This window comes from Eptesicus fuscus, chromosome 2 (genome assembly GCF_027574615.1).
Source record: "Eptesicus fuscus isolate TK198812 chromosome 2, DD_ASM_mEF_20220401, whole genome shotgun sequence".
NCBI classification, from domain to species: Eukaryota; Metazoa; Chordata; class Mammalia; order Chiroptera; family Vespertilionidae; genus Eptesicus; species Eptesicus fuscus.
The window spans coordinates 114,220,480-114,248,271 of record NC_072474.1 but is presented as its reverse complement, the minus strand read 5'-3'; the positions used below and the strand labels follow the sequence as shown (position 1 = coordinate 114,248,271).

The window sequence follows — 27,792 nt, the reverse complement described above, 5'->3', positions numbered from 1 at the left end:
TTTTGCATCCTTAAAGGGCTGTAAAAATAAAACAAAACAACCACACACACACACACACAGACACACACTCACACACACACTCACACACACACACACACACACACACACATACACACATACATACACACACACACACTCACACACACTCACACACACTTACACTCACTCACACACATTCACACACTCACACACACACTCACACACACACTCACTCACACACACATACACACTCACTCACACACATTCACACACACACATTCACACACACTCACACACACTCACACACACACACTCACACACACACTCACACACACACTCACACACACACACACACACACACACACACACACTCACACACATACACACACACACACACACACACAGAAACAAAAAGGCATGGACAAAGGAGACTAAAGTGCCCTAAAAGGCTACATGGTTCTCATTGGCCCTTTAGGGAGAAAGCCTGCTGGTGCCTTTTTAGGGCGACACAGTGAACCGCACGCAGAACATCTGGGCTGGGAGCTTCCGGAAAGTTCTGCTCTACGTCACCTTAGCACAGAGGCCTCCACCTCAAGAGCTGCTTGGTGAGGGCGGGGCTCTGCCTCCTCACGCTGCACCCCTTGTGCCGAGCACGGGGCCCGTCACGAGCAGACGCCGTCGAAGAAACACCAGGGCTGGACGCAGCTACCACGGGAAAGGCGGCCCTTACTCAGGACCACGGACACGGGAGAGGGGTGGGTGTGGAACAGGCTCCCTCCACGTCCGACGGAGCAGCGGGGGGGCGGGGGGGGGGCGGGTGCCGGGGTGGGAAATTCTACGAGGACACATCGGGTGAGGGGGATGCTGGCTCAGCTGGCCTGGGATTCCTGCTGGAGGCAGCGGGGGATCAGGCACCGCCTGGGCCGAGGAGCCGGGCCGGTGAGGAGGCTGGACTCTGCTCACCCGATGGGGAGGCTCAGGCCACGCCTGGGCTTGCAGAGGCTGTGGTGCGGGCCCCGTGGCAGCAGGACCTGGAGGGGCCGGGGCAGAGGCTGGTGGAGGAGAGAACCTTGGGCGACACCCGGGGCACGCGGCGAGAGCGGACGGAGGACGGCGCAGGAGCCACGTGCCTCCGAGGGCTCCGCTGACACCTCCCCTAGCTCCCCGCCCCCACGCGCACGCACTCGCAAGGCTCAAGGTCATACCACCGGGTTCAGGACTGCAAGCCCACCCCTCACTGACAGTAACTGTCAAACCTTCTGCGACCAGGACAGCTGCCTTCACGTGAAAAGCCATAGTTCCCGGTTTATCAGAGCGATTCCCCCTGCAAGCACAGGAGGCTGTTTGTACTGACACGAGGCGATGTCGGTGTGACCCGCCCGGGAACTGAACTGTGACCTCCTGGTTCATAGGTCGGCGCTCAACCACTGAGCCATGCTGGCCGGCTCAGCCTCCTCCTCCTCTCAGCCTCCTCCTCACTCTCAGCCTCCTCCTCTCTCTCAGCCTCCTCCTCACTCTCAGCCTCCTCCTCCTCTCAGCCTCCTCCTCACTCAGCCTCCTCCTCACTCTCAGCCTCCTCCTCACTCTCAGCCTCCTCCTCGCTCTCAGCCTCCTCCTCACTCTCAGCCTCTTGCTCACCTGGGACTGGCAGCCCTGATGTGACTGCTGCCTGGGGCCGGCAATGAGCTGCTACTTACAGGAGGCTCAGCACGGCTCCGGGGCGGGAGAAGGGTCGAAATAAGCGATGGTGGGTCACTCCCACTGCCCTTTACCAGGAGCTGGGGGACTCTGCGTGGGTTCTTGAGCTTTTAGCGAAATGAATTAGATCAGTGATGGCGAACCTATGACACGCGTGTCAGCACTGACACGCGTAGCCATTTCTGATGACACGCGGCCGCATGCTGAGGATGAAACATTTGCTGCTCCTGAGGATGAAACATTTGCGAAATAATGTTTTTTCCTCAAAGTGACACACTACCCGAGTTATACTCAGTTTTTTGGCGAAGTTTGACACACCAAGCTCAAAAGGTTGCCCATCACTGACTTAGATCTTCCCTGGGAGACTCACTGGCAGGCTCCTGCCAAGCCATCCCAGACGGCGGAGCGTCCAGGGATTCAATAAGAACCGCCCTGGACGGCAAAGCCTGTTACCAGAGCCCTGGGGCCGCCTGGTCTCGGCCACATCCTCTGGTTCTATTTTTCACATCGATCGCATCTCAGCTCTCGTGCGTCACCCGCCGCCAATGGGCTCGGTGCGCAGAGGGCGCTGGAGCAGCGAGTGGGGGAGGCCATCCTGTCAGAGCCGGGCAAACGACACTTTGATGGAAAGGACGCATCGAGGCCGGAAAACCAGCTCCTGCTCCTGAATGACTCCCAGCTCCAAATAGAACTCAGCAGAATGTCAGCTTGGCTATTTAGAAACCAGCACAGAAATGGCTCGGCTCCGACGGCGTGGGCCGAGGGGAGGCCGAGTGAGCGCCCCTTAGCCGAGGTGCTGAGGGACTGTGCTGAGGACCTCACAGCTAAGGGGACAGACAGACACCCAGGTGGGAGAGGAGGCGCGTTCATGAAACGGAAATCGGTGGCTGTTTTCCCACCGGAGAAAGAATCGCGCTACTGACATGCATGGAGGTGGCGGGCATGTGGGGGAAGGCAGGCGGGAGGGGCCGAGGTCCAGCCCTGAATCTCCTCTCGCTGGCGCTGGCTCCCCACACCCCCAGCCTCGGTTCCCCAGCCGTAAGTCGGGTAACATCACACACTCCACGCGTTAGGGTGAGGAGGTGGTTAGTTTCAGTCATGATTCTCTTGCTCATTGATAACGCACCTAACCTACATCCTCACCACGAGGCCTGGCGCCGGGGCTGCCCGCCTCTGTGACCCCCTCCACCTGCCCGTCAGCGCCGCTCCACCGTCCAGCGGCTTCAGAAACAAGGGTCCGTGTGACCCACACCGCAGCCGGCCCAGCCCACCCCAGGCCAGCCACAGCCTCAGACTCTGGGCGAGGCCGGGAACCTGCATTCCCAACCAGCCCGCTGGGATGCTGACGTCCGGGGAAGACAGAGGCCCGCACGGGCTCCCAGCATTCCCGAGGATGTTTTGGGAACTCAGCCTCGGCCATGCAGGCGGAGCTTCATTAAAACGCGGGGCCCAGTGATGGGCTTGGATTCCCCCGAGAACCAGTGAGCATGCTCTGGTCTGGCTGCCAAGCCCCCAGAGCGGGCCATCTGACCGGCGGCGTGACGCGGGGCGCGGGGGTGGGGGTGGGGGGGGGGAACCCCTCCCGATGGCAGTGTGACGCGTGCGGGAGTGAGACCCGAGTTCTAACCCGGCAGAGATCTGAAGCTGCCAGACGCCCAGCACCTTCCAGCTGCAAAGGACACAGGCAAACAGCCCCCACCCCCACCCCCACCCCCAGGGCTGAGGGCAGGGTGAGGGCGGGGGTGGGGGTGGGGCACAGGCGGGAGTTTCTGGGAGGTTCAGCGGCGCATTGCAGTGGATCCATATTTTAAGCGTTGCTATTTTTAGGGCCCGATCTCGGTGTTTCGTCCCCGGGGCACGTTGCCAAAATGTATAAGCGTCGCAGAGTCCCAGGCTGTCCACGCTGGAAGGGACCTCAAGTCTGTCAAACGGACCAGCCGGGGCCGCACGCCCTGAGCTTCCACTTCCTCATCTGTAGAGGTGGGAAGGGTGGGGGGTGAAGAGTGGAGGGTAGAGGGTAGAAGTGGGGTGGGGGATGGAGGGTGGCATCAGTGGTGTCCCCAGCCCCAACTCCCTCCTCCTGCCCGCAGCCACATCCTCAGCAGCCACGCCAAGGCCAGTGCCGTTCTCGGAAGGCCCCCCGAGGGAAGACCTGCAGGTGCCGGCGGGCCGCTGCCGCCTGACCACCCCACGGAGGAGCCCGCCTCCCAGCTCTTGCTGTCCGATGCTCACTATGCCCCCGCCCCGCCCCCCGCCCCCCAACCCCCGGGCCAATGAACCCAACCAATCAGCCTTTTACTATCTCATTCTTTAGTATCTCATCAGTGACCGGCGGCCACCTGAAAACTTTGAAAATGACAACAGAGATGAGTGACACAGATCAAAGGTCCTCCGAGGAGCAGAAACAAACGCAGGGGAGAGGAAACTCGAAAGAACGATAACGGACATCCTCCGAGCTAGGAGGAGCTGCTGTGCCCACGAGACACGGGAGGGGTGAGAGGGGGACAGAGAGGGACAGAGAGGGGGCGCTCTCGGGAGCCACGTGTCCGAGGACCGGGAGAGCAATCCCGGGAGGGCCGGCAAGATGACGTCAAGGACACTTCCCAGACGTGGAAGGGAAGCCCCAGAGGCGGACACTAAGGGAAACGGAGAAACGCGGGACATGCTGGCAAACCCAACATCCAGATCGTGGGAGTTCCAGAGAGGGCGGGCGGGGGGAGGAGGGCTGGGTGCTCACCGAGGAGGCACCTGCCGCGGCCTGGCTATGCGGAGGCAGAGTGGGGGGGCAGGGGGGGGCAGGGGATGACCTGTGACCTGCACAGAACTTAGGAGGTGGGAAAGCCAATGTGATCAGAGAGGCGCGGGCCAGGAGGCGGGACGAGCAGGCTGGAGGTGGCGGAGGGCGGGAGAGCGGTGGGACAGGCGCCCCGACTTCACGAAGTGAGATGGCGAGGACCCACGGATGTTGGGTGGTGACTTCGGAAAGCACACGGGACCTCATTCTGCCGCACTGGATCCTGGGATGAGAACACGGTTCTCTGGAAACTCCCCTTCACTCCCTCCAACTAGGTCAAAGCCGGGTCTCAGCTAGATTCTGGTGTCTCTTTAACGTGGGCCCTGCTAACCTCCCTCCTCACAGAGCGGAGAGCAGGAGCCCTCCCTCCGGCAGGCCACACGCGAGCTAGCACTTCGTAATGGTATTTTGGTCTCACTGTGTTGACATTCATGGTCACCTACATTCATGACAGACAAAGCTATTTCCTCTTTAAAGGCCACTGTAAAGCGTTGTTCTGAAACCCATGTATCTTAGCAAAATGCACGGAGTCTACTCTAGAATGCTTTTTTAGTGACTAGAGGCCCGATGCATGAAATTCGTGCAAGAGTAGGCCTTCCTTCCCCCGGCTGCTGGCACCGGCTTCCCTCTGGCACCCAGGACCTGGGCTTCCCTCCAGCTGCTGGCAGGCACCTGGGACCCAGGCTTCCCTCGCAGCCCCAGCTTCGTCCGGAAGGTTGTCTGGTCTAATTAGCATACTACTCTTTTATTATTATAGACTAGAGGCCTGGTGCACGAAATTTGTGCACAGGGGAGGCTGTCCCTTAGCCCAGCCTATACCCTCTCCAATTCAGGACCCCTTGGGGGATGTTCGACTGCCAGTTTAGGCCCCACAGGGATGGGGCCTAAACCGCAGTCGAATATCCCTCTCGCAACCCGGGACCGCTGGCTCCTAACTGCTTGCCTGCCTGCTGGCCTGATTGCCATCTAACCATTCCCCTGCCAGCCTGATGGCCCCCAACTGCCCTCTCCTCCCAGCCTGATGGCCCCCAACTGCCTTCCTCTGCTAGCCTGATGGCCCCCAACTGCCCTCCCCTGCTGGCCTGATCACCCCCAACTGCCCTCCCCTGCCAGCCTGATTGCCCCTAACTGCCTCTGCCTCTGCCCCCATCATCATGGCTTTGTCCAGAAGGAAGTCAGACGTCCGGAAGATGGCCGGTTGACCCGGTCTAATTAGCATATTACCCTTTTATTAGTATAGATCATATGGGGAGTATGCAGATGTGGTGAAAGTGATAAAGGTATGCATTTCCTAGGGCTGCTGTGACAAACTGGATATTTTAAAACAACAGAAGTATATTCTCTCCCAGTTCTGGAGGCCAAAAGGCTGAAGTCCAGGGGTGGGCAGGCCCAGCTCCTTCCTGGGACTCTGGGGAGGGCCCTTCCCGCCTCCTCCAGCTCCTGGCGCCTCCAGCACTCCCTGACTGTGGCCACGTCACTCCAGTCCCTGCCTCTGTCTGTCTTCATGTGTGTCTGTGTGTCCTTTCCCATCTCTTACAAGGACACAGTCATGGACTTAGGGCTTGTGATGGTCAATGTTGTGTCCCCGGAACTGGGCCACAGGCTGCCCAGACGTGTAAGACTTACTGGTACTGCTTCTCTGCAGACCCGGCTCACTCGGGGATGGACAGATGCAGGATGTGCCCTGGGCTTGGACTTTGGGGTGGTGGTGAGTTGGGAAACATGGATCTCTGCCCTCCCCCATCTTCCAGAAGCTCCTGCTCTGTGAGCGGCTGTGTGTGGGCTGGGGTCTCCCCGGCCTGGTCCGTGGCCACCCCTCTTTCTGCCGCTGTCCATGTGCGGGGGTTCAGGTCCAGGCTTGGCCCCGGGCCTCTGACTTCCTTCGTCAACACTTTCTCCACCACTCTGGGAATCCTCTTTTTCCAGATTATCTTGAACTTCAACCTCCACAGTTCAACTCTGAGTAACCTGGGTGTAACGTCGGGGTATCTGAGTGGACCGCAAACAGCAAACAGCGCCAATCTTCCCCAGCTGGTTCAGACAACTTGGAGGATAAAACGAAAGTACAGCTAGAGGTCAACATGTCAGCTTTCTTGCTGGGAGAGGGTGAGTCGGAGGGCGAGGCTCTGCAGGTGGGCCCGCGGGCCTGGGGCCTGGGCCTGGGAACCAGGAGACAGCCACCCGCTACGGGCAACTGGGGGCCAGGAGGGTCCGTTCACAAGGAGAGGAGCTGCTGGGTCAGAGGCACAGCACAGAGAGCGGAGCACGTGCCGAGGGCAGAGCCGAGCAGGGCCTGGCTGGTAAGTCTTTCCAAATCGCTAGTCAGCGGAGTCGATCCACGTCGGAGGGACTCAGGGCCCAGCAAGGCGCCTTCTGAGGCGGAAGCATCAGGAGCGGGAGAGACCACGTGGCTGTCGCCTGCTGTGCAGCTGCGGTCTCCACGAATCTCAGCTCCACCAGTCAAAACCCAGCTCAGCCCCAGGCCAGCCCCCCTCACGGGGATTGTGAATAGATGGTGTGATGGGTAATTTTAATGCATCGACTTGCCTGGGCCACAGGCGCCCAGGTATTGGGTCGAACATTATTCCAGGATGTCGGTGAGGGTGTTTCTGATTGAGACTAACATTTAAATCAGTGCTGAGTAAGGCAGTAGCCCTCCCTAATGGGGGCGGGCCTCCTCCCTCAGTGAAAGGTCTGAATTGAACAAAAGGGCTGACCTTCCCCCTTGTGAGAGAACTGTTTGCAAGCCGACTGCCTTTGAACTTGAACTGAAATACCACCCCTCTGGGTCTTGAGCTGGCTGGGCTCTGGCTGGGCTCTGGCTGGGTTCTGGCTGGGCCCTGGCTGGGTCTTGGCTGGGCTCTGGCTGGGCTCTGGCTGGGTGCTGGCTGGGTTCTGGCTTGGTCCTGGCTGTGTCCTGGCTGGGTTCTGGCTGTGTCCTGGCTGTGTCCTGGCTGTGTCCTGGCTGGGTTCTGGCTGTGTCTGGCTGGGTTCTGGCTGTGTCCTGGCTGGGTTCTGGCTGTGTCCTGGCTGTGTCCTGGCTGGGTTTTGGCTGTGTCTGGCTGGGTTCTGGCTGTGTCCTGGCTGGGTTCTGGCTGTGTCCTGGCTGTGTCCTGGCTGGGTTCTGGCTGTGTCCTGGCTGTGTCCTGGCTGGGTTCTGGCTGTGTCTGGCTGGGTTCTGGCTGTGTCCTGGCTGTGTCCTGGCTGGGTTCTGGCTGGGTCCTGGCTGGGTTCTGGCTGGGTCCTGGCTAGGTTCTGTCTGGGTTCTGGCTGTGTCCTGGCTGGGTTCTGGCTGTGTCCTGGCTGTGTCCTGGCTGGGTTCTGGCTGTGTCTGGCTGGGTTCTGGCAGTGTCCTGGCTGTGTCCTGGCTGGGTTCTGGCTGGGTCCTGGCTGGGTTCTGGCTGGGTCCTGGCTAGGTTCTGACTGGGTTCTGGCTGTGTCCTGGCTGGGTTCTGGCTGTGTCCTGGCTGGGTTCTGGCTGGGTCCTGGTTGGGTTCTGGCTGGGTCCTGGCTTGGCTATGAACAGGAGCCCCCCGGCAACTCTCCTGGATGCCCAGCATGAGGACTCCCCTGCAGATCCTGGAACCTGCGCCTCTGTAATCTGTATACGATGCATGTGGATATGCTACTGGTTCTCGCCCAGGCGGATGGGCAAGTGATACCCCTGAGTACTCAGAAACGGAGGTCCCGTCTTATGTCCATTTCCCGGGTGACGCCTACTCCTGCTTCACGCCGCAGCTCCCAAGCTGTCCCCTCCAAGAGCGCCTCCGGGCTCCGTGGGCCGACCCCACTCAGTTCCCACCCCGCCTCCCAGTTGGGGCGACCAAATGCTCAGCACCGGTGAGCTCTCAGCTCTGCAGACCTCAGACGGGAGGAACGAGGGTTCGCGGCCCAGACCTCGGGTCTCAGGTCCCGAATGGGCTCTGCTGTGCGAAAGCCAACCTTTGCTTTATGGGGCTCACGCCGAAGCTCAGCGCCACAGCAGAAGCGCCTGCGGAGTCCACGTGGGTGCAGGCGGAGCGGGGACGCGAGTCTGCGGACCCCCCTCTCCTCTGAGGCGCTGGGCTCCAGGCGGGAGATGCGGTTATTATTGTAACGACAGGAGTGAAGCCGAACCTTATTAAAGAGTCTCTTGACCCAGAAACACGAGAGCAGCTTTCATCTCCTCCTTTTTAAACATTCTGGATCTGTTGGCCTCGCAGAGGAAGGAACATTAGATTAACGACGATTTCCTTGGTAGGACGCCAGTACAGACGGGGTGACAATATCTCAGATGCAGAAGGAGGCGCGGGGCCCGACACCCTGAGTCCAGGCCGGCCCGGTGCAGATGAACTACCTGGATGGAGGTGGCGGGACCCGGGGGGCCAGGGCCCGGCAGCTCCAGAGCCGCTGCTCCGGCCTTGCTCATTCATCAGACTCACCAGAACCCGCCCCCCCAACCCGCTTCCACATTTCCTGTTCCCCGGCTGGTACCCTGTTCCCAACCCCTTGCCCTTTCTTCCCCAAATGTAAGCCCTCCTGGAGTTCATCTCTCTCACAGGGTCAGTCCACTGTCCGCTCGCGTTACCGTGCTCTCGTGCCAAACCATCTGCCGCCTCTGCGTGCCCGCCTGCAGCGCGAGTGGGGTCAGCAGACCCGGCGGTTGCGAGGCGTGAACGACGGGGCGCACACAGGCACCTGCTGGAACCCGTCCCTCGGCCCGTGTGCCAGGGCAGCCATCGCCAGGGCAGCCATCGCCATCGCCAGGGCTGCTCACTCTGATTTGCCCTCCACACCGAGTCGCCTGGGAACTTGGCATCAACGTCAAACACAGACACGGTCAGCGCTCGGACCCACGTCCAGCTTTGTGAGATGCCAGGCCCTCCACTCAGCGCAGCGCATCTCCAAGAGGCCACCAAGAAATTGGTGCATCTGCTGCCAGTGGGGCTGCCCCCGGGCCCGGTGACTCGGCCATCCATGCCTCCTGCCCCTCCGAGGCACTAAGCATCTCAGACGTCATCTCATCTCGCCTCCACCCCAGCCTGGCAGTGATGGTGCTCGTCTCGTCGTGAAGATCAAGAGAACGAGGACGGAAGGGACCCACACGCTCGCTCCTCTGACGCAGACCGCACGAGGCACAGCCAGGTTCCCAGCTCGGTTTTACTTCATAAAGATTGCAGTCTGTTTTATCTGCCTCCCCAGGCGCTCCGAGGAGGGAAGTGACGGGGAAGCACAATGAATGGACCCAGTGACGGTGACAGGGCACCCCCAACTGGGCCCGCGTTCTGTAGCTCTCATCCTCCCAGCAGCCTGAGGTGATCGGGTCCCCACAGAGAGGAGGGAACTGGACCAGGCCCAGCGGCTGGAGGCAACGTCCCACGGACAGCACAGCGGGGATTCGATCTGGGGACCAGGGCTCCTTGCTCGCTGCCGTTCATGCTCTTTCCCTTGTGGCACCGGGTTCTTTAGATTTGAGTGCGCACGTGTCTTACGGAAATAAGAACCCGGCAGCAAGGACGCCCCTGTCTGCACAACTCAGAGTTGCCCATCAACTCTCCAAGCACAGCTGCAAACCTCGGGGGCATGACCCTGCTGGGTCACAAGTTCTCAGCCAAGCCCTGCACCCTGCCCTTTACATCCAGGCCCTCGGGGGCCCCGTCTGTAGCAACACGCATGTGTGGAGCTCACGCACATGTGCGCACGCGCGCACACACACACACACTCTTGATAAATTCTTCCCCAGAGGTTCACTAATCAGTCTCTCCTGCAGAATGAGTCACATCAACATCCAAGACCAGCTCCCAGGTTCGCTCTGCCCCAGGAAGGTGTGTGGGAGCACGTGAAGGACACCTGCCGCCCGAACGGAAGTCCTCCGCGTTTCACGCAGTTGCGGGCGGAGCGCTTTCACAGACGAGCCTCCTCTCCAGCCAGCACCCGGTGCCCGCTGTACCCAGAATGCTGCTTGACACGCAGCTCCTCGCGCCTGCAGGTGGTCGGGTGAGGGGTGAAACATGCGAGGGGTTTGGAATAAGAATGAAAATAGATTCTATTTAGGGTTTAATTTAGAGAATTCTTAGAGGCCCTTATTGTTCATTCGTCCACTCTTTCTAGATATCCACTGAGTGGCCAGATTATTATGATCTCTGAATGCATAATAATCTGGCCACTCAGTATATATATATTAGAGGCCCGGTGCATGAATTCATGCATGGGTGGGGTCCAGCCAGCCTGGCCAGGGGGAGGAGACATGAGCGGTTGGCCAGCCTGCCTGCTGGTCGAACTCCTGGTCAAGGAGACAATTTGCCTATTAGCCTTTTATTATATAGGATATACACTGAGTGGCCAGATTGTTATGTGTTCAGAGATCATAATAATCTGGCCACTCAGTATATATATATTAGAGGCCCGGTGCATGAATTCATGCATGGGTGGGGTCCAGCCAGCCTGGCCAGGGGGAGGAGACATGGGCGGTTGGCCAGCCTGCCTGCTGGTCGAACTCCTGGTCAAGGAGACAATTTGCATATTAGCCTTTTATTATATAGGATATACACTGAGTGGCCAGATTGTTATGTGTTCAGAGATCATAATAATCTGGCCACTCAGTGTATGTAGACCAGGGGTCCTCAAACTTTTTAAACAGGGGGCCAGTTCACTGTCCCTCAGACCGTTGGAGGGCCGGACTATAGTTTAAAAAAAAACTATGAACAAATTCCTATGCACACGGCACATATCTTATTTTGAAGTAAAAAAACAAAACGGCGAAAACACCCGCATGTGGCCCGCGGGCCGTAGTCTGAGGACGCCTGCTCTAAAGCTAAAATTCGAACTACCGAAGTATTTATGTAAAAGGTATATTTATATGAAAGGTGGATACTCTTATTAGAGGCCGTCCATGTTCATCAAACTTTTTTTTTCCTAAGAGGGAGGGAGGGAGGGAGGGAGAGAGAGACACACACACACATCGAATGGTTGCCTCCTGCATGCACCCCAACCGGGGATCAAATCCGCAACCTGGGTATGTGCCCTGACTGGGAATCGAACCCGTGACCCTTCTGTACATGGGACGACGCTCAACCACTGAGCCACACCAGCCAGGGCCCAATGAAACATCTCTGACAGCCAGGCACTGTCTTAGGCCCTGGGGCCGCGCTGCTGAGGAGGACGGAGGGACAGTGGTGGGGGAAGAGGCAGGAGCCGAAGGCCGCAGGGATGGCGCAGGGGCGGTGGAGTCTGGACCAGGCGCCTGGGCAGCAGAGAGGGTGAAAGGCCCACTGTGCTTGCCTCTGAAGTCACGGTGGCCATCATGGAGGGGGCAACACTGTCACCACAACGTTCTAGGAAACCTGTCCAGGCAGAGCTGGGATTAAGGAAGGTCAGCGTATAACCAGCAAGTCCAGGAGGCCACGCGGGCCGTGTGCCGTGAGTGGCCCAGCCCTCGCCCTGCCCTTTCTCTACCACGGGGACCGCACTGCTAGGTGTCACTGTCTTCCAGTTCCCAGCGGGCTTGCCCGGTCGGGGGGACCGGAGCCTGGGAGTTGGAGTTCCTTTGGGCAGCGCCCCGGCTGGCTGCGTCCCCTCCGTGCGTTCCCAGCTCGTGTCGCAGTCCCTGCCTCTGGCACTGCCCGCTCCCTCTCACGGAGCAGGTCCCCCGAGGGTCCCGCTCAGCGCTGGACCCGCTCCAGGCTCCATGACGCCCTCGCCGCTCCCCGGCCACGGCCCTCCAGCTCCGGGGGTAGATAGATTTAAACATTCTGCATCGCGGAAACTCTTCTTGGTGCTGTGAACTGGAATTGCGGGGTGGAATTGCAGATGCGAAGGCTCAGAGGTCACAAGCGGAAGCCCTGACACACACCTCCTGGGCCCCCAGGCACCTGCCGCTCTCCGTCCCCCTCCTCCCCCGCACACCCCAATGTTCTGCTCTCGTCTCCTCTTGCTTTGCCCCATCCTTGTGAATTATCGTCCTCCAAACACTGCCCTTTCACTGAGTTCAGAGGAAAGAAAACGTAGAAGGGAGTGCTTCACCACCATCACGTCCTGGACGCTCAAGTCCCTGTCTTTCTCACGCCTGTGCAGGTTAGAGGACCCGCCAGGCACAGAGCAAGGCTGTGGGCCAACGTGGGGCCCCTCGCCCCAGCCCCTCCCCTGTGGTCAGGGAGGAGACCCCACTAGTGAGACCGTCACTTCCCGCTTCCCGGAGCCTCCCGCTGCCCGCCTGCCCCGCTGTCAGACTCGCGCTGCCCAGTGGTTGGCCCGGGCGGGTCCCAGGGAGAAGCTGCCCTGGGGAGGCAGCGGGACGCGGAGCGGACAGCCGGCCAGGGCCAGCCCTGCAGCTCCCCCAGGAAGGAACCCTCCCAGATGCACAGCGTGGATTCCAGGGGGGAGGGGCAGAGCAGAACTGTCCCCCCACCTCCCCGCACATGGTCCCTGTAACTGAGACGGGGGGACAGAACACGCCAGCCTCCCACAGGCACCGGCTCGGCAGCGGGGACCACGCAGGTCCCCTCGTGCACCCCCCCCCCCCCGCCTCCCCGTGACAGGCAGCGGGCCTGCGCCTCGAGGCAGGTCACAGTGAGGAGGACCAAAGTGCACTGTATTTTATGGTCTCCGTGCACTGTGAGGACTAAAGAACATCCGTGGGAGCCCCCTCCCCCGCAGCCGGCTCCCGCACACCCGGTGTGGGAAAACACCCTGCAGCCGGCCCCCGCACGCCCGGTGTGGGAAAACACCCCGCAGCCGGCTCCCGCACACCCGGTGAGGGAAAACACCCTGCAGCCGGCTCCCGCACACCCTGTGAGGGAAAACACCCCGCAGCCGGCCCCCGCACACCCGGTGTGGGAAAACACCCTGCAGCCGGCCCCCGCACACCCGGTGTGGGAAAACACCCTGCAGCCGGCCCCCGCACACCCGGTGTGGGAAAACACCCTGCAGCCGGCTCCCGCACACCCGGTGTGGGAAAACACCCCGCAGCCGGCTCCCGCACACCCGGTGTGGGAAAACACCCCGCAGCCGGCCCCCGCACACCCGGTGTGGGAAAACACCCCGCAGCCGGCCCCCGCAGGCCCCGGCGCCGCCCCGCAGCGCTCACCTGTGGACGATGCGGTGCTGCTGCAGGTAGTCCAGCGCCAGCGCCAGCTCGCAGATGTACAGCCTCACGGCGCCCTCGGGGAAGCGCACGTGCTGCTGCAGGTGGTAGCGCAGGTCCCCGCCCAGCAGCAGGTCCACCACCATGAACATGTCCTCCTCGTCCTGGAACGAGTACCTGGAGCACAGGGGGCAGAGCCGTGAGGGAGGAGGGACGCCCGTGCCCCACTTCTCAGCCGCACAAACGGGGGCCGGGAGAGAGCCGCGGCACTGGTCCCGGCGCTGGCGGACAAGGGGCCCTTCACCGTGTGGCTCCAGCGTCCTGCTTCGTTTTCAGCAGACATGTGAGATCGACGTGGTCAGGACCGGCGGCACCGTCTCCCGAGATGCACCCCTCCTCAACAATCCCTCCGCTCCCCACACACGCTCCTCCCAACACACACACGCACTGCCCACACACACGCACTGCCCACACACACGCACTGCCCACACACATGTGCTGCCCACATACCACGCACTGCCCACACACACGTGCTGCCCACATAGCACGCACTGCCTACACACACACACACACACTCCCCCCAAACACACACACGCGCTGCCCACACACACACGCTCCCCCCCCCACACACACACGCACTGCCCACACACACGCACTGCCCACACACACGCACTGCCCACACACACGTGCTGCCCACATAGCACGCGCTGCCCACACACACACACACACACACACTCCCCCCAAACACACACACGCACTGCCCACACACACACGCTCCTCCCAAACACACACACGCACTGCCCACACACACGCACTGCCCACACACACGCACTGCCCACACACACGTGCTGCCCACATAGCACGCGCTGCCCACACACACACACACACACACACTCCCCCCAAACACACACACGCGCTGCCCACACACACACACTCCCCCCAAACACACACACGCGCTGCCCACACACACACACTCCCCCCAAACACACACACGCGCTGCCCACACACACACGCTCCCCCCCCACACACACACGCACTGCCCACACACACGCACTGCCCACACACATGTGCTGCCCACATACCACGCACTGCCCACACACGCACTGCCCCCACACACACACACGTGCTGCCCACACACACGCACTGCCCACACACACGTGCTGCCCACATACACACGCTGCCCACACACACACACACACACTCCCCCAAACACACACATGCGCTGCCCACACACACACGCTCCCCCCCACACACACACACGCACTGCCCACACACACGCACTGCCCACACACACGCACTGCCCACACACACGTGCTGCCCACACACACGCACTGCCCACACACATGTGCTGCCCACATACCACGCACTGCCCACACACGCACTGCCCCCACACACACACACGTGCTGCCCACACACACACGCTCCCCACACATAATGCTCCCCACACACACACGCTCCCCCCCCACACACACACTCCCCACACACACGCACTCCCCACACACACACGCACTCCCCCCACACACGCTCCCCCCACACACATGCTCCCCACACACACACACTTCCCACACACACACGCTCCCCCACACACACACGCTCCCCACACACACACACGCACTCCCTGCACACACGTGCTCCCCACAGCCAGCTTGTTTCCACAACCCCTGGATCCAGTGATGCTCTTCCAAGTCCAAGGCCAGGGACCAGGCCTCAGGGAACCTGCAGCTCCTGCTTCCTGGCTCTCGAGAACCGGCCAGAGCCCGGGCCCCGGGGAGAAGCCACGAGAGGAAGACGAAGGTGTGCTGGTCAGCAGCCTCAGAATAGGAACTGGGCGGGGAGGGGGGAGGGGCCATGGATGACACCTGGGCACCTGGGTGTCCCAGGGCAGCCCCGCTGATGCCACATGGAGAACTGCCCAGCGGAGCCCAGTCCACGCACAGAACACGAGACAGCAAGATGGCTGTGAGCCATTCATTCCGTTTTAGGTCCCCCCCAAAGCAACAGGAAACTGACACAGACACCAGACCTGGGCCCAAGTTCCCATGACAACACTCGGCCATTGTGACCAGGTCTCGCGGTGCCCTGACAGGCCATGGTTCCGTCTGGGACGGGGCGCCCCTTTATGACACTGTGACTCCACGTCACGGCTGTTTAGGGCTGCCCTCAGGCTCGGTATGTGGGCTCTTCCGTCCTTAGAACGGCAATGACTGCAATGTCTGTGCTTTTTAAAAATCCTCACCCGAGGATAAGTTTTCCATTGATTTTTAGAGAGAGTGGGAGGGAGGGAGCAGGGAGAGAGAGACACACAGGGAAACATCGACGTGAGAGACACATTGATGATTGCCTCCCGCACACGCCCCAACCGGGGCCAGGGATTGAGCCTGCAACTGAGGTTGGTGCCCTTGACCGGAATCGAACCCACAACCCTTTGGTCCACGGGCTGGTGCTCTAACCACTGGGACAACCAGCCAGGTCGCAATGACTGTGCTTTCTGACTTAAGCTACTGTGCCCTGGAACTGACGGAGTCTGAGCCGACACCCCTTTCCACCTGCCAGTGGAGAGAAGTGTTGAGACGCGCCAAAGAAATGACAGCAATCAGCTATCACACGCCTCCCGCAGGTGCTCCATTTGTATTCTAACGGCTGGCGGACGCCCGCCGCATTACATTCCCAGTGTCGCCGCACCCCCAGCTCCCAGCTCCACTGCCAAAGGGCTCTCATCGGCATTCCATCCGAGCCCTGAGCAGCACCGGGAGTGTTCAGGAGAGCAGGCTGGGATGCATGCTGAAGAGGAAAGCCGGATGCAAAGAGCAGTGAGGAGCGCCGCAGCCCGGCTCGGCTGCTTCCTGCTACACACCCATCTTCGCCCGGGCCACGGCTGCCTTCCTCCCCACAGAGACGCGGTGCTGTTATCAGGGGACGGAGGACGCCCTCTCGTTTCTCTCTGAAGCTTGTGCTGGCCCCGGCTTTGTGCCGCGGCTCCGTTCGCAGTTATAATCAAGTTCCCGTGCTGCACGCGGCGTCGGAAGGGCAGGGTCACCGTGAGAAACTCCGCGCTGCTGGGCGCGCTGGCCGTGGAGGCTGGGTGAGGAGGCTCAGCGCGAGGAGCGCAGACCTCAGGAGCGGGAAAGGCATCGATCCGGGCCTGGATGTTGACACAGACCAGCATGAAGGACCCGATGTCTGTTTTTAAAAATCATTAATTGCCCAGCCGGGGTGGCTCAGTGGTTGAGCGCTGACCTATGAACCAGGAGGTCATGGTTCGATTCCTGGTCAGGCATGTGACCGAGTTGCAGGCTCGATCCCGGATCATGCAGGAGGCGACCAGTCAATGGTTCTCTCTCATCACTGATGTTTCTATCTCTCTCCTTCTCCCTTCCTCTCTGAAATCAATCCTATATAATAAAAGCCTAATATGCAAATTTCCCCTCTACCAGGAGTTCCACCGTGATTTCAACGGCTCACTATGACATGCGCTGACCACTAGGGGGCGGCGCGGAACATGGCGGGTGTCGGCGATGAGGCACTGACAGCAGGGGGCAGTGGAGGTGCTGCCGGCCCCAATAGGCTTCCGGGTGAGCAGGGCCGCAGCTGCTGGGACCACAGGGGCCGGTCAGGCTCACTGTGGGTTCACGCAGGAGCCGGTCTGCCGAGGTTGGCTGGGAGAGAGCGCGCTGCCCCCTCCCGGCTTCTGTGTGGTGCCGCTGGGCGGACCAGAGGCCCACGCTGTGCCCCGGCTTGCGGCATCCAGCTGTGCTTACCGCATCTCCGCGTGGGGACTCGGGTGCTGTGACTCAGGTAGAGGGGGTAGCATGGGGCCCAGGGGCCCAGGTGCTGCCCAGGGCCCAGAGGTCAGCTGGTACCTGCCCTTCCACATCAGACGCTCGCACTTCGATTGCCGGCCAGGCCTAGGGTCCGCACCCGTGCATGAATTTTGTGCACCGGGCCTCTAGTAAAATACATATTTAAAAACATAATAAACATTAATGTATGAACTTGTTCCAGAAAAATTAAATGTGACTTGCAAAATGCATATCCTATATAATAAAAGGCTAATATGCAAATTGCCTGAATGGCAGAATGACCGGTTGCTATCATGCATACTGACCACCAGGGGGCAGTGCGCTCCCCCAGGGGGAGTGCCGCTCATCCAGAAGTCGGGCTTACGGCTGGTGAGTGCAGCGGTGAGAGCCTCTCCCACCTCCACGGCGAGTGCTAAGGATGTCCAACTGCCAGCTTAGGCCAGGAAGCGGGCGTAAGCTGGCAGTCGGACATCCCCTGAGGGCTCCCGGACTGTGAGAGGGTGCAGGCTGGGCTGAGGGACGCCCCCCCCCTCCGTGCACAAATTTCATGCACTGGGCCTCTAGTCCAATATAATAAAAGCATAGTACGCAAATTGTCCCCTCGACCAGGAGTTCATCCGGGAGTTCGACCAGGGGGCGGGGCCAGCTGGGGGAAGGGAGGGAGTACCCAGCCGGCAGCCGCTAGGGACCCTACCAGAGCAGGAATTTTGTGCAGCAGGCCTCTAGTAATGTAGTAAAATTGAAAACATGTGAGCCACAGATTAGGTCAAAAATAAAAAAGGAACTCAAGAAAATGGAAGCAGGAGGAAACAGCCCAATTCATGCCAAAGGTCTCGCGAGCTTCCTGGCACAGGCCATGCAGTGACGCGAGACAGGACCAGCCTCCGATTCAGGGTCCGAGGCCAAGGTGTCGGCAGGGTGGCTCCTCCTGAGGCCTCTCCTCGACTTGTGGACGCCGTTGCCCCCTGTGCCCGCACACGCCGTCCCCCTGTGTGTGTCTGTGTCCTAACGTCCTCTTCTCAGGACACCAATCAGATGGGATTAGGCCCCGTGGTGACCCTAATTCAACCTTTACTGTTTCTTTAAAAAAATATTTTTTATTTAAAAATTTTTTTATTAATCCTCACCTGAGGATACGGGAAAGAGAGAGAGAGAAACATTGATGTGAGAGAGACACATTGATCGGTTCCCTCCCACATGCACCTCAACTGGCGCTGGGGATTGAACCTGCAACCCAGGTACTGCCCTTGACCAGGAATCAAACCTGTGACCCTCAGGCCCTCAGGCTGATGCCCTAACTATTGAGCAACACCAGCCAAGGCAACCTTCATGGTTTGTTTTTTTTAATATATATTTTATTGATTTTTTGCAGAGAGGAAGGTAGAGGGATAGAGAGTTAGAAACATCGATGAGAGAGAAACATCGATCAGCTGCCTCCTGCACATCCCCTACTGGGGATGTGCCCGCAACCAATGTACATGCCCTTGACCAGAATCGAACCTGGGACACTTCAGTCCGCAGGCCGACGCTCTATCCACTGAGCCAAACTGGTTTCGGCCCTTCATGGTTTCTTTAGAGAGCTGCTCTCCAAACATAGTTGCGATCTGAGGTGCTGGGGGTTAGGACATGAACATATGAATTTTGAGGGGACACAAGTGAGCCCATAAAACGAGAAGGCTGGTATCCATTCCCAGACCCGTCTGCCACTGGGCCTGTCCTCGGCACTGCTGGTCTCGTTCGTTGCCCGATTAGCTACAGGGCTTTGGGCCTGCTCTGCGTCTGTAGGAGCTACTATTTATTGGAAACTAATCTTCGGCACGTGTCTATGCTGCCAACGCCTCCGCCCGCCCAGTGCTGACTCTCCGCTCGGTGTCCTGCAGGGAGCCACTTCTGTGTAGCGGCTTGGACTTGTAACTTGTGCGTTGCTTCCTGCCAGTTTGATCTGTCCCCTAATGAGAGCAGCTAGAAGTCTCTCGGCAAGTATTTGATTCATTCGTTTTCCTTGTAACTCCAGCAATTTTTGCTTTGTATATTGTCCAGTTTTATGTCCAAAGCATACAAGTTCAGAAATGTGAACTTCTCTTCTATTTTGTAGTTATTCTCATTATCCTGAAAAAAGAAATGCTTTTTGCTGCGAGATCAATATTTTCCTATGTTCTTTTTTGGGGGTATATCTGTTTATATCCCATTATGTTCAGTTTTTCATTCTCCTCGTGTTTTTCACTATAACTCCTGTAAATAGGCTATACACAGCTGTTTTTTTAAATCCTCATCCAAGAATATGTTTTTATTGAATTTTAGAGAGAGAGGGAAGGGGAGGGAGGGAGAGAGAAGAGAAGAAAAGAGAAAAATCAATTGGCCACCTTCTTTATGTGCCCCATGGGGATTGAACCTGCGACCCAGGCATGTGCCCTGCTCAGGGATCAAACTGGTGACCCTTCGGTGCATAGAACAATGATCAACCAACCGAGCCACTCGGCTGGGCTATATACAGCGTTTCCAGCCACCCATATGGAGAGGAGAGCTTGGGTATCGTTCAGTGAGCTCAGGGTGCTTATACCTATGACTAGAGGCCCGGTGCACGAAATTCATGCACAGGGCTGTGTGTCCCTCAGCCCAGCCTGCACCCTCTCCAATCTGGGACCCCTCAAGCCTGCAGGGGAGGGCAGTTAGGGGTGACCAGGCCAGTAGAGGAGGGAAGTTGGGGGCAACTGGGCCTGCAGGGAAGGGCAGTTGGTGGGGACCCAGGGATCGGGCCTGAATGGGCAGTCAGACATCCCTCTCACAATCCAGGACTACTGGCTCCCAACTGCTTGCCTGCCTGCCTTCCTGATTGCCCCTAACCGCTTCTGCCTGCCAGCCTCATCATTCCCTAACCACTCCCCTGCCAGCCTGATTGATGCCTAACTGCTCCCCTGACAGCTCGATTACCCCTAATTGCCCTCCCCTGCAGGCCTGGGTACCCCCCCAACTGCCCTTCCTTGCAGGCCCAGTTGCCTCCAACTTCCCTCCTCTACTAGCATGGTCACCCCTAACTGCCCTCCCCTGCAGGCTTGATCACCCCCAACTGCCCTCCCTTGCAGGCCTGGTCCCTCCCCTGCTGGCCATCTTGTGTCCACATGGGGGCAGGATCTTTGACTACATAGGGGCAACCATCTTGTGTGTTGGAGTGACGGTCAATTTGCATATTACTCTTTTATTAGATAGAATAGAGGCCTGGTGCACAGGTGGGGGCTGGCTGGTTTGCCCTGAAGGGTGTCCCAGATCAGGGTGGGGGTTCCCTTGGGACATGGGGTGGCCTGGGCGAGGGGCCTGTGGTGGTTCACAGGCTGGCCACGCCCCCCAGCGACCCAAGCAGAGGCCCTGGGATCTGGGATTTATTTGTCTTCTATAATTGAAACTTTGTAGCCTTGAGCGGAGGCTAGGGCAGGCCAGGGAGGGCGGAAAGCTTGGCTTCCTCCATCGCCGGGGAAACCCAAGCCTCCTGCTTGCTCTGTGGCTGCAGCCATCTTGGTTGGGTTAATTTGCATACTCCTTCCTGATAGGCTGGTGGGCGTGGCTTGTGGGTGTAGCGGGGGTGCAGTCAATTTGCATATTACTCTTTTATTAGATAGGATGGTGACTGATACGTTCTGAATGTTTTGTTGTCTTTTTTGAACAGTGCTTACTATACCGTGCTTTCATTCTCCATCCCCCTTCACATCTGCTGTCAATTTGATTTGCTAAGTTCCCTTATTTCCCCTTTTGACTATATATCCTATTTCTAAACTTTTAGCGTTTAAACATTTAAACTGCAAATAACTGCACTTAGCAAGGCACTGAATTTAAAATCTCTACTTTCTTTCTTAAAAACATACAAGGACCTTGGAGTTGTTCTATGATAATCACCCCTTCCTCTAAATCCTTTCTATTACAGATCACTAGTCCTTTTTAAACCTAGCTTTTAGAATTAATTTTAATTTTGTTCAGTTTTTGTCATTTATATATTTCAAAGAACAGAAATATATAGATTTATATATAGTTATGGATTTATATATACTTATATAAATCTACATATTTCTATTTATTTAAATATATATGTATATACATTTATATATATATATATACACTCACACACACACACACACACATATGAGTGTGTGTGTGTGTGTGTGTGTGTGTGGGTATATATATATATATATATACATATATATATATATATATATACATACTACAGGCCCAGTGCATGAAATTAATGCACTCAGGGCAGGGGGTCCCCCAGCCTGGCCTGTGCCCTCTCACAGTGCGGGAGCCCCACAGTCGATCGCTCCAAAGAGGTAGGCCTCACCCACCCATCTGGGGGTCCTCGATGGATTGCCCCAAAGAGGTAGGTCGACCTCGCCATGCGGAGTCGCGGGACCAGCCTCCATGCCGCACACACAGTGTGAAGCCCCTGCCCATCCACGCGCGCCCGCTGTGCATGCAGCCTCCTGGTGATCACTTGTTGTGGCGTGAGGGCATGATGACCACATAGGCTTTTATTAATAGGATACGTATATATGTAATAATTTCTAAGTAACAATTAAATAAAGTGTGTAGCCACTACCCAGCTTAAAACATTCTGGGAAACTTGTGGAGAAGGAAGCACCCGGAATCTACCTCCCACCCAGACAACAAACGCAGTAGAAGCTGCCTGATGTGACCGCTTTGGGACTCTGCAGTCTGTTGAAGGGCCCAGGATGGTAAATTGCAGCCAATTTTGGTCAATTTCAGCTCTTAGCATAGGAGTAGCTCTAGCCCCAGGGCAGCAGGCTGAGCACATATTCCAGGAGCAGCTTGCACACACACTGCAGAGGCCAGGGTGGGCTATAAGGATTCCATCCTCCAGATATTGAAGATCTGTTCGCATCCCAAAGCTGTATACAGAGGCCGGAGGCCCTGTTGTTGGGTCTCCCCCATTGTTGGTGCTTCTCCTTATTGTTGTTGCATCTCCCCATTGTTGGTGCTTCTCCCCATTGTTGGTGCTTCTTCCCCATTGTCGGTGCTTCTCCCCATTGTTGTTGCTTCTCCCCATTGTTGTTGCTTCTCCCCATTGTTGTTGCTTCTCCCCATTGTTGGTGCTCCTCCCCATTGTTGGTGCTTCTCCCCATTGTTGGTGCTTCTCCCCATTGTTGGTGCTTCTCCCCATTGTTGTTGCTTCTCCCCATGATTCTCTCTCATCCTTGATGTTTCTATCTCCCTCTCCCTCTCCCTTCCTCTCTGAAATCAACAATTTAAAAAGAGTATGTGATCAAAGCTCATGCAAAAGGTGCTGGCAGCTGAGAAGGAATTGTAAGTAAAGTCACTTTAGAGTTAACCAAGCATTTTCACATTTTCCCCCTTTTTCACTTTGCAAAGTCAGGACAGCTGTTCTTCCCAGTGTATAGGCCGGAGTCTGAGCCTCGGAGAGGTCCAGGGGAACTGCTGCTGATGGCCAAGATGGAGGGAAGCGGCTCGCACCCGGGCTGCCGTGCCAAACGCGGGGCTCCCTCACGCACACCAAGCTCAGGCGGAGCTGGGACTGAGGCCGGACGCTGGACTAGCAGGGGACTGTGACTCGGACACTGCACACTTTCACTCTCACCTGGTGTTCTGGGCGGTTCCAGGCGTTCTTTATCTAATTCCTTCACCTTTTCCCAGAGCTCACGCCGCCTCCCAGGTGGGTCCCTCTGTGAATGTAATTAACCAGCTGCCGCGGAGATCTCCCAGGTCATTAACTAAGAGGTCCTTTGAAAGCAGGCCTAACCCTAACCCTGGCCGTCCCCGGAGACCTGCGTGGCTCTGCAGGTAACCGATTCTAACCCCGCCATCCGCTCCGTGTGCACAGGGAGCTGGATAACTAACTGTGCGTCTCAGACAGCTGATGTCGCCAGGGACGGGTTGCAAGCCAGCTCCGCATGTGCTTTGTCAAAACCCAGACACCATGAACGGCCTCCAAATGCGGTTGATGCTTTTGTTGGTACTAATGTTCGGCAATTAGAAGAATCATGAACACAATTCACTGCAGCAACTTTGGTTTGCATCCCAAGCCGACTGAAGGCATCCGTGTTTTCAGGAGACTGCAGGCCTGTCAGCAGACTGAAAACACCCCCCAGCTACCCCTTCTGGGCAGCAATCCAAGGGCTAGAAAGGTGCCCCAAAGAACAAAATCAAAATAATCTGTACAAAGATGCTCGTCATTTTATATACGGCAGATATCGGACCCGATCGATTATCTACCAACTAGAGGCCCGATGCATGCAATTCGTGTGGAGGGGGCCCTGAGCCTGGCCTGCACCCTCTCGCAATCCAGGACCCCTTGTTCCTAACTGCCCACCTGCTTGCTCCTTACTGCCCGCCTGCTTGGTCCTTACCACTTGTCACTCCTTAGCGCTGCAGCAGAGGTAGGAGAGGCCGCTGCACTCGCCAGTGGTGAGCCCAGCCCAGCTCTGGCTGAGCGGTGCTCCCGCTGAGGGAGCGCACTGACCACCAGGGGGCAGCTCCTGCATTGGGCTTGTATATAACAGATAGGGCTTTTAATGGTCGCTGGGCTTTTATATAACAGGTAGGAGAATGGGTAAGTGCATATCATGGAATATTATGCTGCTATTAAAACCAATTACAGGGAGGACACTTAGGATATACTATCCAGTGGGAAATAAGAAACACCTGGGATATACTATCAAGTAGAAAATAAAGAGAATAAAAATGCAAAGTCTACGACCATCACATTATATGAAAATCAGTCCGTAGGACAAAAGCCGAAATAACGGGGGGAAATGAAGAGTCCGTTGGGGTCACAGGATTGTGGACGGGTTTGCTGCGTGTTTAATTTTAAGTTAATTTATACGCAACAAATAAAAGTAAGACTGCTCTAGTTCAAAATGTTTTAGAAGCATCTCACTGTTCCTGGCGTGATTCAGGGTTAGCATACGGCAAATGTGCCAATACCTGCCAGGAACCCCGGACCCCACCATTTCAGTCAGCTGCGAGGTACCTGTGACTGTCACTGCATGGGTGCGTCCCGCCTGCAAAGGCCGAGCACGCAGCAGGTTCGAGGAACCAAAGAATGAGCCCTTTCCTGGGTGACTCCCTCAGTTAGGACTCGTACAAACACCCCGAGCATTCTCACTCCTCGGGTGGCACAATTCCAAGGTGGAAGCTTTGCACATTTCACGGATTCTAACAACAACGACAAAAAGGAAGCCATTGGGGGAAGGAAGCTTTTTCTAACATTTAGGACTGGAACAACCAGTTGTCCATATGGGATAAGAATCACTACCTCACATCACACACAAAAGGTGATCTGAGGCAGATAACAGATCTACAAGTGGAATATATTTTCTAGAAAACACACACAAAAGACCCTCTTTGTGATCTGGGGTAAGTGAACATTCTTAGGCGATAGGAAGCAATAAACATAAAGAACAAAGATGCATCACTTACAGTTCATCCAAATCGAAGTCTTACGCATTGAAGATACCGTAAAGAAAATAGAAAGCCAGCCACAGACCAGATAAAACGGTCACAGAATGTGTAACTGACAAAGAACGTCCACCAAGGACTCCTATGACTCCCCAATTTAAAAACAAACGCAAACCCACTTACAAAAAAACAGGCAAAAGGCTTACAAGGCAATTCGCAAAGAAAGAGATATGAACGCTAATAAGGAAGTGAAGTTCCCAACACCATTAGTTGTCATAGAAACGGGAATTAAAACCACAAAGAAAGACCAATACATTGACTACAATGACCATGAAGACTGAGATTGCCAAATGTTGTTAATGGGTGGGGCCCACGGCCAACCTCCTGCGGCTCCTCCCCGCAGCTGGCCCTGCCCCAATTGGCCCTTATTGGGGCGGGCCGGCTGGACCCCACCCGTGCACGAATTCGTGCACAGGGTCTCTAGTTTTTATAATATTAAGACTTTATTTGCCCAAACTTTCATACTCTCATGAGTGTGCAATGGAGTTTCCCTGAGACTCATTATATGTGATGACGTCAAATTAAAACAGAGACATGTTTTAAGCTGCGCAGTAGGTTTAAGGTATAAATATGTTCATTTTCAAAGCTGGTCAGCCTGTTCTTAGAGTTTCTCACTGGCCATCTTTGGTATCCCTTCCTCATATCTGCAACCTCGTTATCCCCCAGTAACTCGTCCATGTGAAATCCTGGGATTTCCCTTGTTTAGAAAATAAATTCAAAACCATTATTTTACAACTTTATAATACTAAGCTTTAAAATAAATGTGCATTAATTTACAATATTCTTTTTTATATTTGTGCATTGAGCATGAGCTTTAAAAATTTAGATTCCTCGACTCCTCAACCCACAGCCAAGTCACCTTCGTCTAAAGATGCTGAAAAAGACGAAAGCGACATCGCAGAGTTCTGACTCACGGGAACGAAGGATCCGACCCAAAGAATTAAGTAAGAAAACAAACAAGACGACAGTGAGAACAAACCGGACGCTTCCTTCCCCTCACCACCACGGCTCCTCGTCCTTCCTCTCACTGTGTTTAGGGAGTACAGTATTTTAGCAAAGAACCACCAAAAACTGCTTAGTACGGATTTTCAGACGCTAACAAAAAAGCCACCCAAGCAAGTGCCAGGATAAGTGATTGCATTTCACCGGCGAGGGAGGCGCCAACGACCGCGCAGAGTCCCATAAACCTCGTGCCCGTGACAGCCCGGAGCGCCAGCCGGGTGGCAGGTCAGCAAAAGAAGCCGCAGCAGTTCCAGCTCCGGGATTTAGGGGCCCCTGTGCCACCGAGTGAGCCGATCGCCGGCTGAAGGTGCTCTCACCGCGCACACGGCTGGCCTGCATCCCGGCATCGGCTCCCGCTCATCCTCAAAGACCTTTATGGGAGCGCCTGGCAACGTGGCGCTGAAGCCTCCTGAATCTCAGACTGTGTCCTCACGGACGGCACGCTGCAGTGGGCACAATCGATGGCCCCTTGAGCAAATCAAAGACGCGGCACCGGACGGCAGCAGCTGTCGCTGTGTTCCTCACTGCCGCACATGAATAAGAGCCAATTTCAGCCCTGGCCGGTTTGACTCAACGGATAGAGCCCTGGCCTGAGGACCGAAGGGTCCCGGGTTCGATTCTGGTCAAGGGCACATCGCTTGGTTGCAGGCTCCTCCCCCGTCCAGGCCCTGGTCAGGGCATGTGTAGGAGGCAACCAATCAATGTCTCTCTCTCAGATCCATGTTTCTCTCTGTCTTCCCCTCTCTCTTCCACTCTCCCTAACAATCAATGGAAAAATATCCTTGAATGATGATTAAAAAAAACACAAAAACAGACAGAAACAAATTAAAGAGCCGATTTCCCCTCAGGATGGCATGGATGAGGCAGGAAAGAATATTAATCTTATTTTATATCCTTGGCTATGCGTGTCTCTAATATCCCGTGTGACAGTGGGAAGTACGCATGAAGCACTTCTCTCCGGAAAAACAAACAAAACAAAACAAAACAAGACACTTGGGCATCCGAGCTGGAAGCTGAGGCAGACACGGTTCTCCGGGGGCAACCATTTCTGCTCCAGAGATCGGCCGACCCGCAAGCCTGCAGATGGACTGGGAGGCCCGTCCTTGCAAGGACATCATCCGAGGTGTCTGTTGCCAACATTTGAGTTTTCAAGTGAAAACGACCCTTTGAGGAAACATGCATCTGCCATGTGAGTGTCACAGCTTTCCCACACGTATGGGCACTTCTGGTGAGTTCGGTCGTGAAATTAATAAATGTGGTTTTAAAATATTGCATAACGGGGTGAGCCCACACTTGGGACATCCTAATAAGTCAGGGACTATTTTCCAAATAACCAACGTACTATGTTCCAAAATCACTCGTGGCTAAAAGACCCACGTTGGCTTCAATGCAGACTAACGGGCCTTAAGGCACCGGCTGTGAGACTTCGGTAACATGTTCCAAGTCCCGTCTCACAGCTCATCGTTAAGGAACCCCAGGCGTGTTTTGGAACAACATGAAAGAAGAGTGTGTAAAATTGTCATCGGGGAAAAGCTAACAGGACACTCCGCCCTCCTCCAACCACAGGTCTGTGTGAGGTCCGGTTCTCTTCATAGTCTTCAAAGCATTGCGTTCCCACCGACAGAGGTGCGAGCAGATACAAAGTGCTGTTTTCAAGAAAACCACCTGTTCGAGAGATTTGCAAAATGTACAATGATGGCCCTTTCTCACTGTATTTTTGTTTTGGGAGAAAAAATAGGTATTTTTAAATTAAAATGTCATTTATGCTAACACGTAGGGGATTCATTATTGTCATTTTAACATACATTTATAAATACATGTGTTGAATTTCTCAGTTGTTCATTTCTAAAACTGTAAATATTGGTAGATAAGACTCACATACGCAAACTCCTTGAGTCGTCATGATTTCTGTGGATATAAGGGGTCCTGAGACCCAGCACGTTGAGGCTGCTGATCTTAAGCTATCTCTCTGACAG

At 56.3% G+C, this 27,792-nt stretch overlaps 1 protein-coding gene across 2 annotated transcripts in view; it reads right to left on the bottom strand.

Annotated features, from left to right (window-relative positions):
- The window catches only part of STK32B (serine/threonine kinase 32B), a 77,049-nt gene that overhangs the window by 17,947 nt on the left and 31,310 nt on the right, over window positions 1–27,792 (bottom strand). For both annotated transcript variants that reach the window (XM_054724205.1, XM_054724211.1), the window contains exon 2: window positions 13,536–13,709. In XM_054724205.1, coding sequence (XP_054580180.1) covers window positions 13,536–13,709 — 174 coding nt within the window. The remainder of the gene's footprint in view (window positions 1–13,535; window positions 13,710–27,792) is intronic.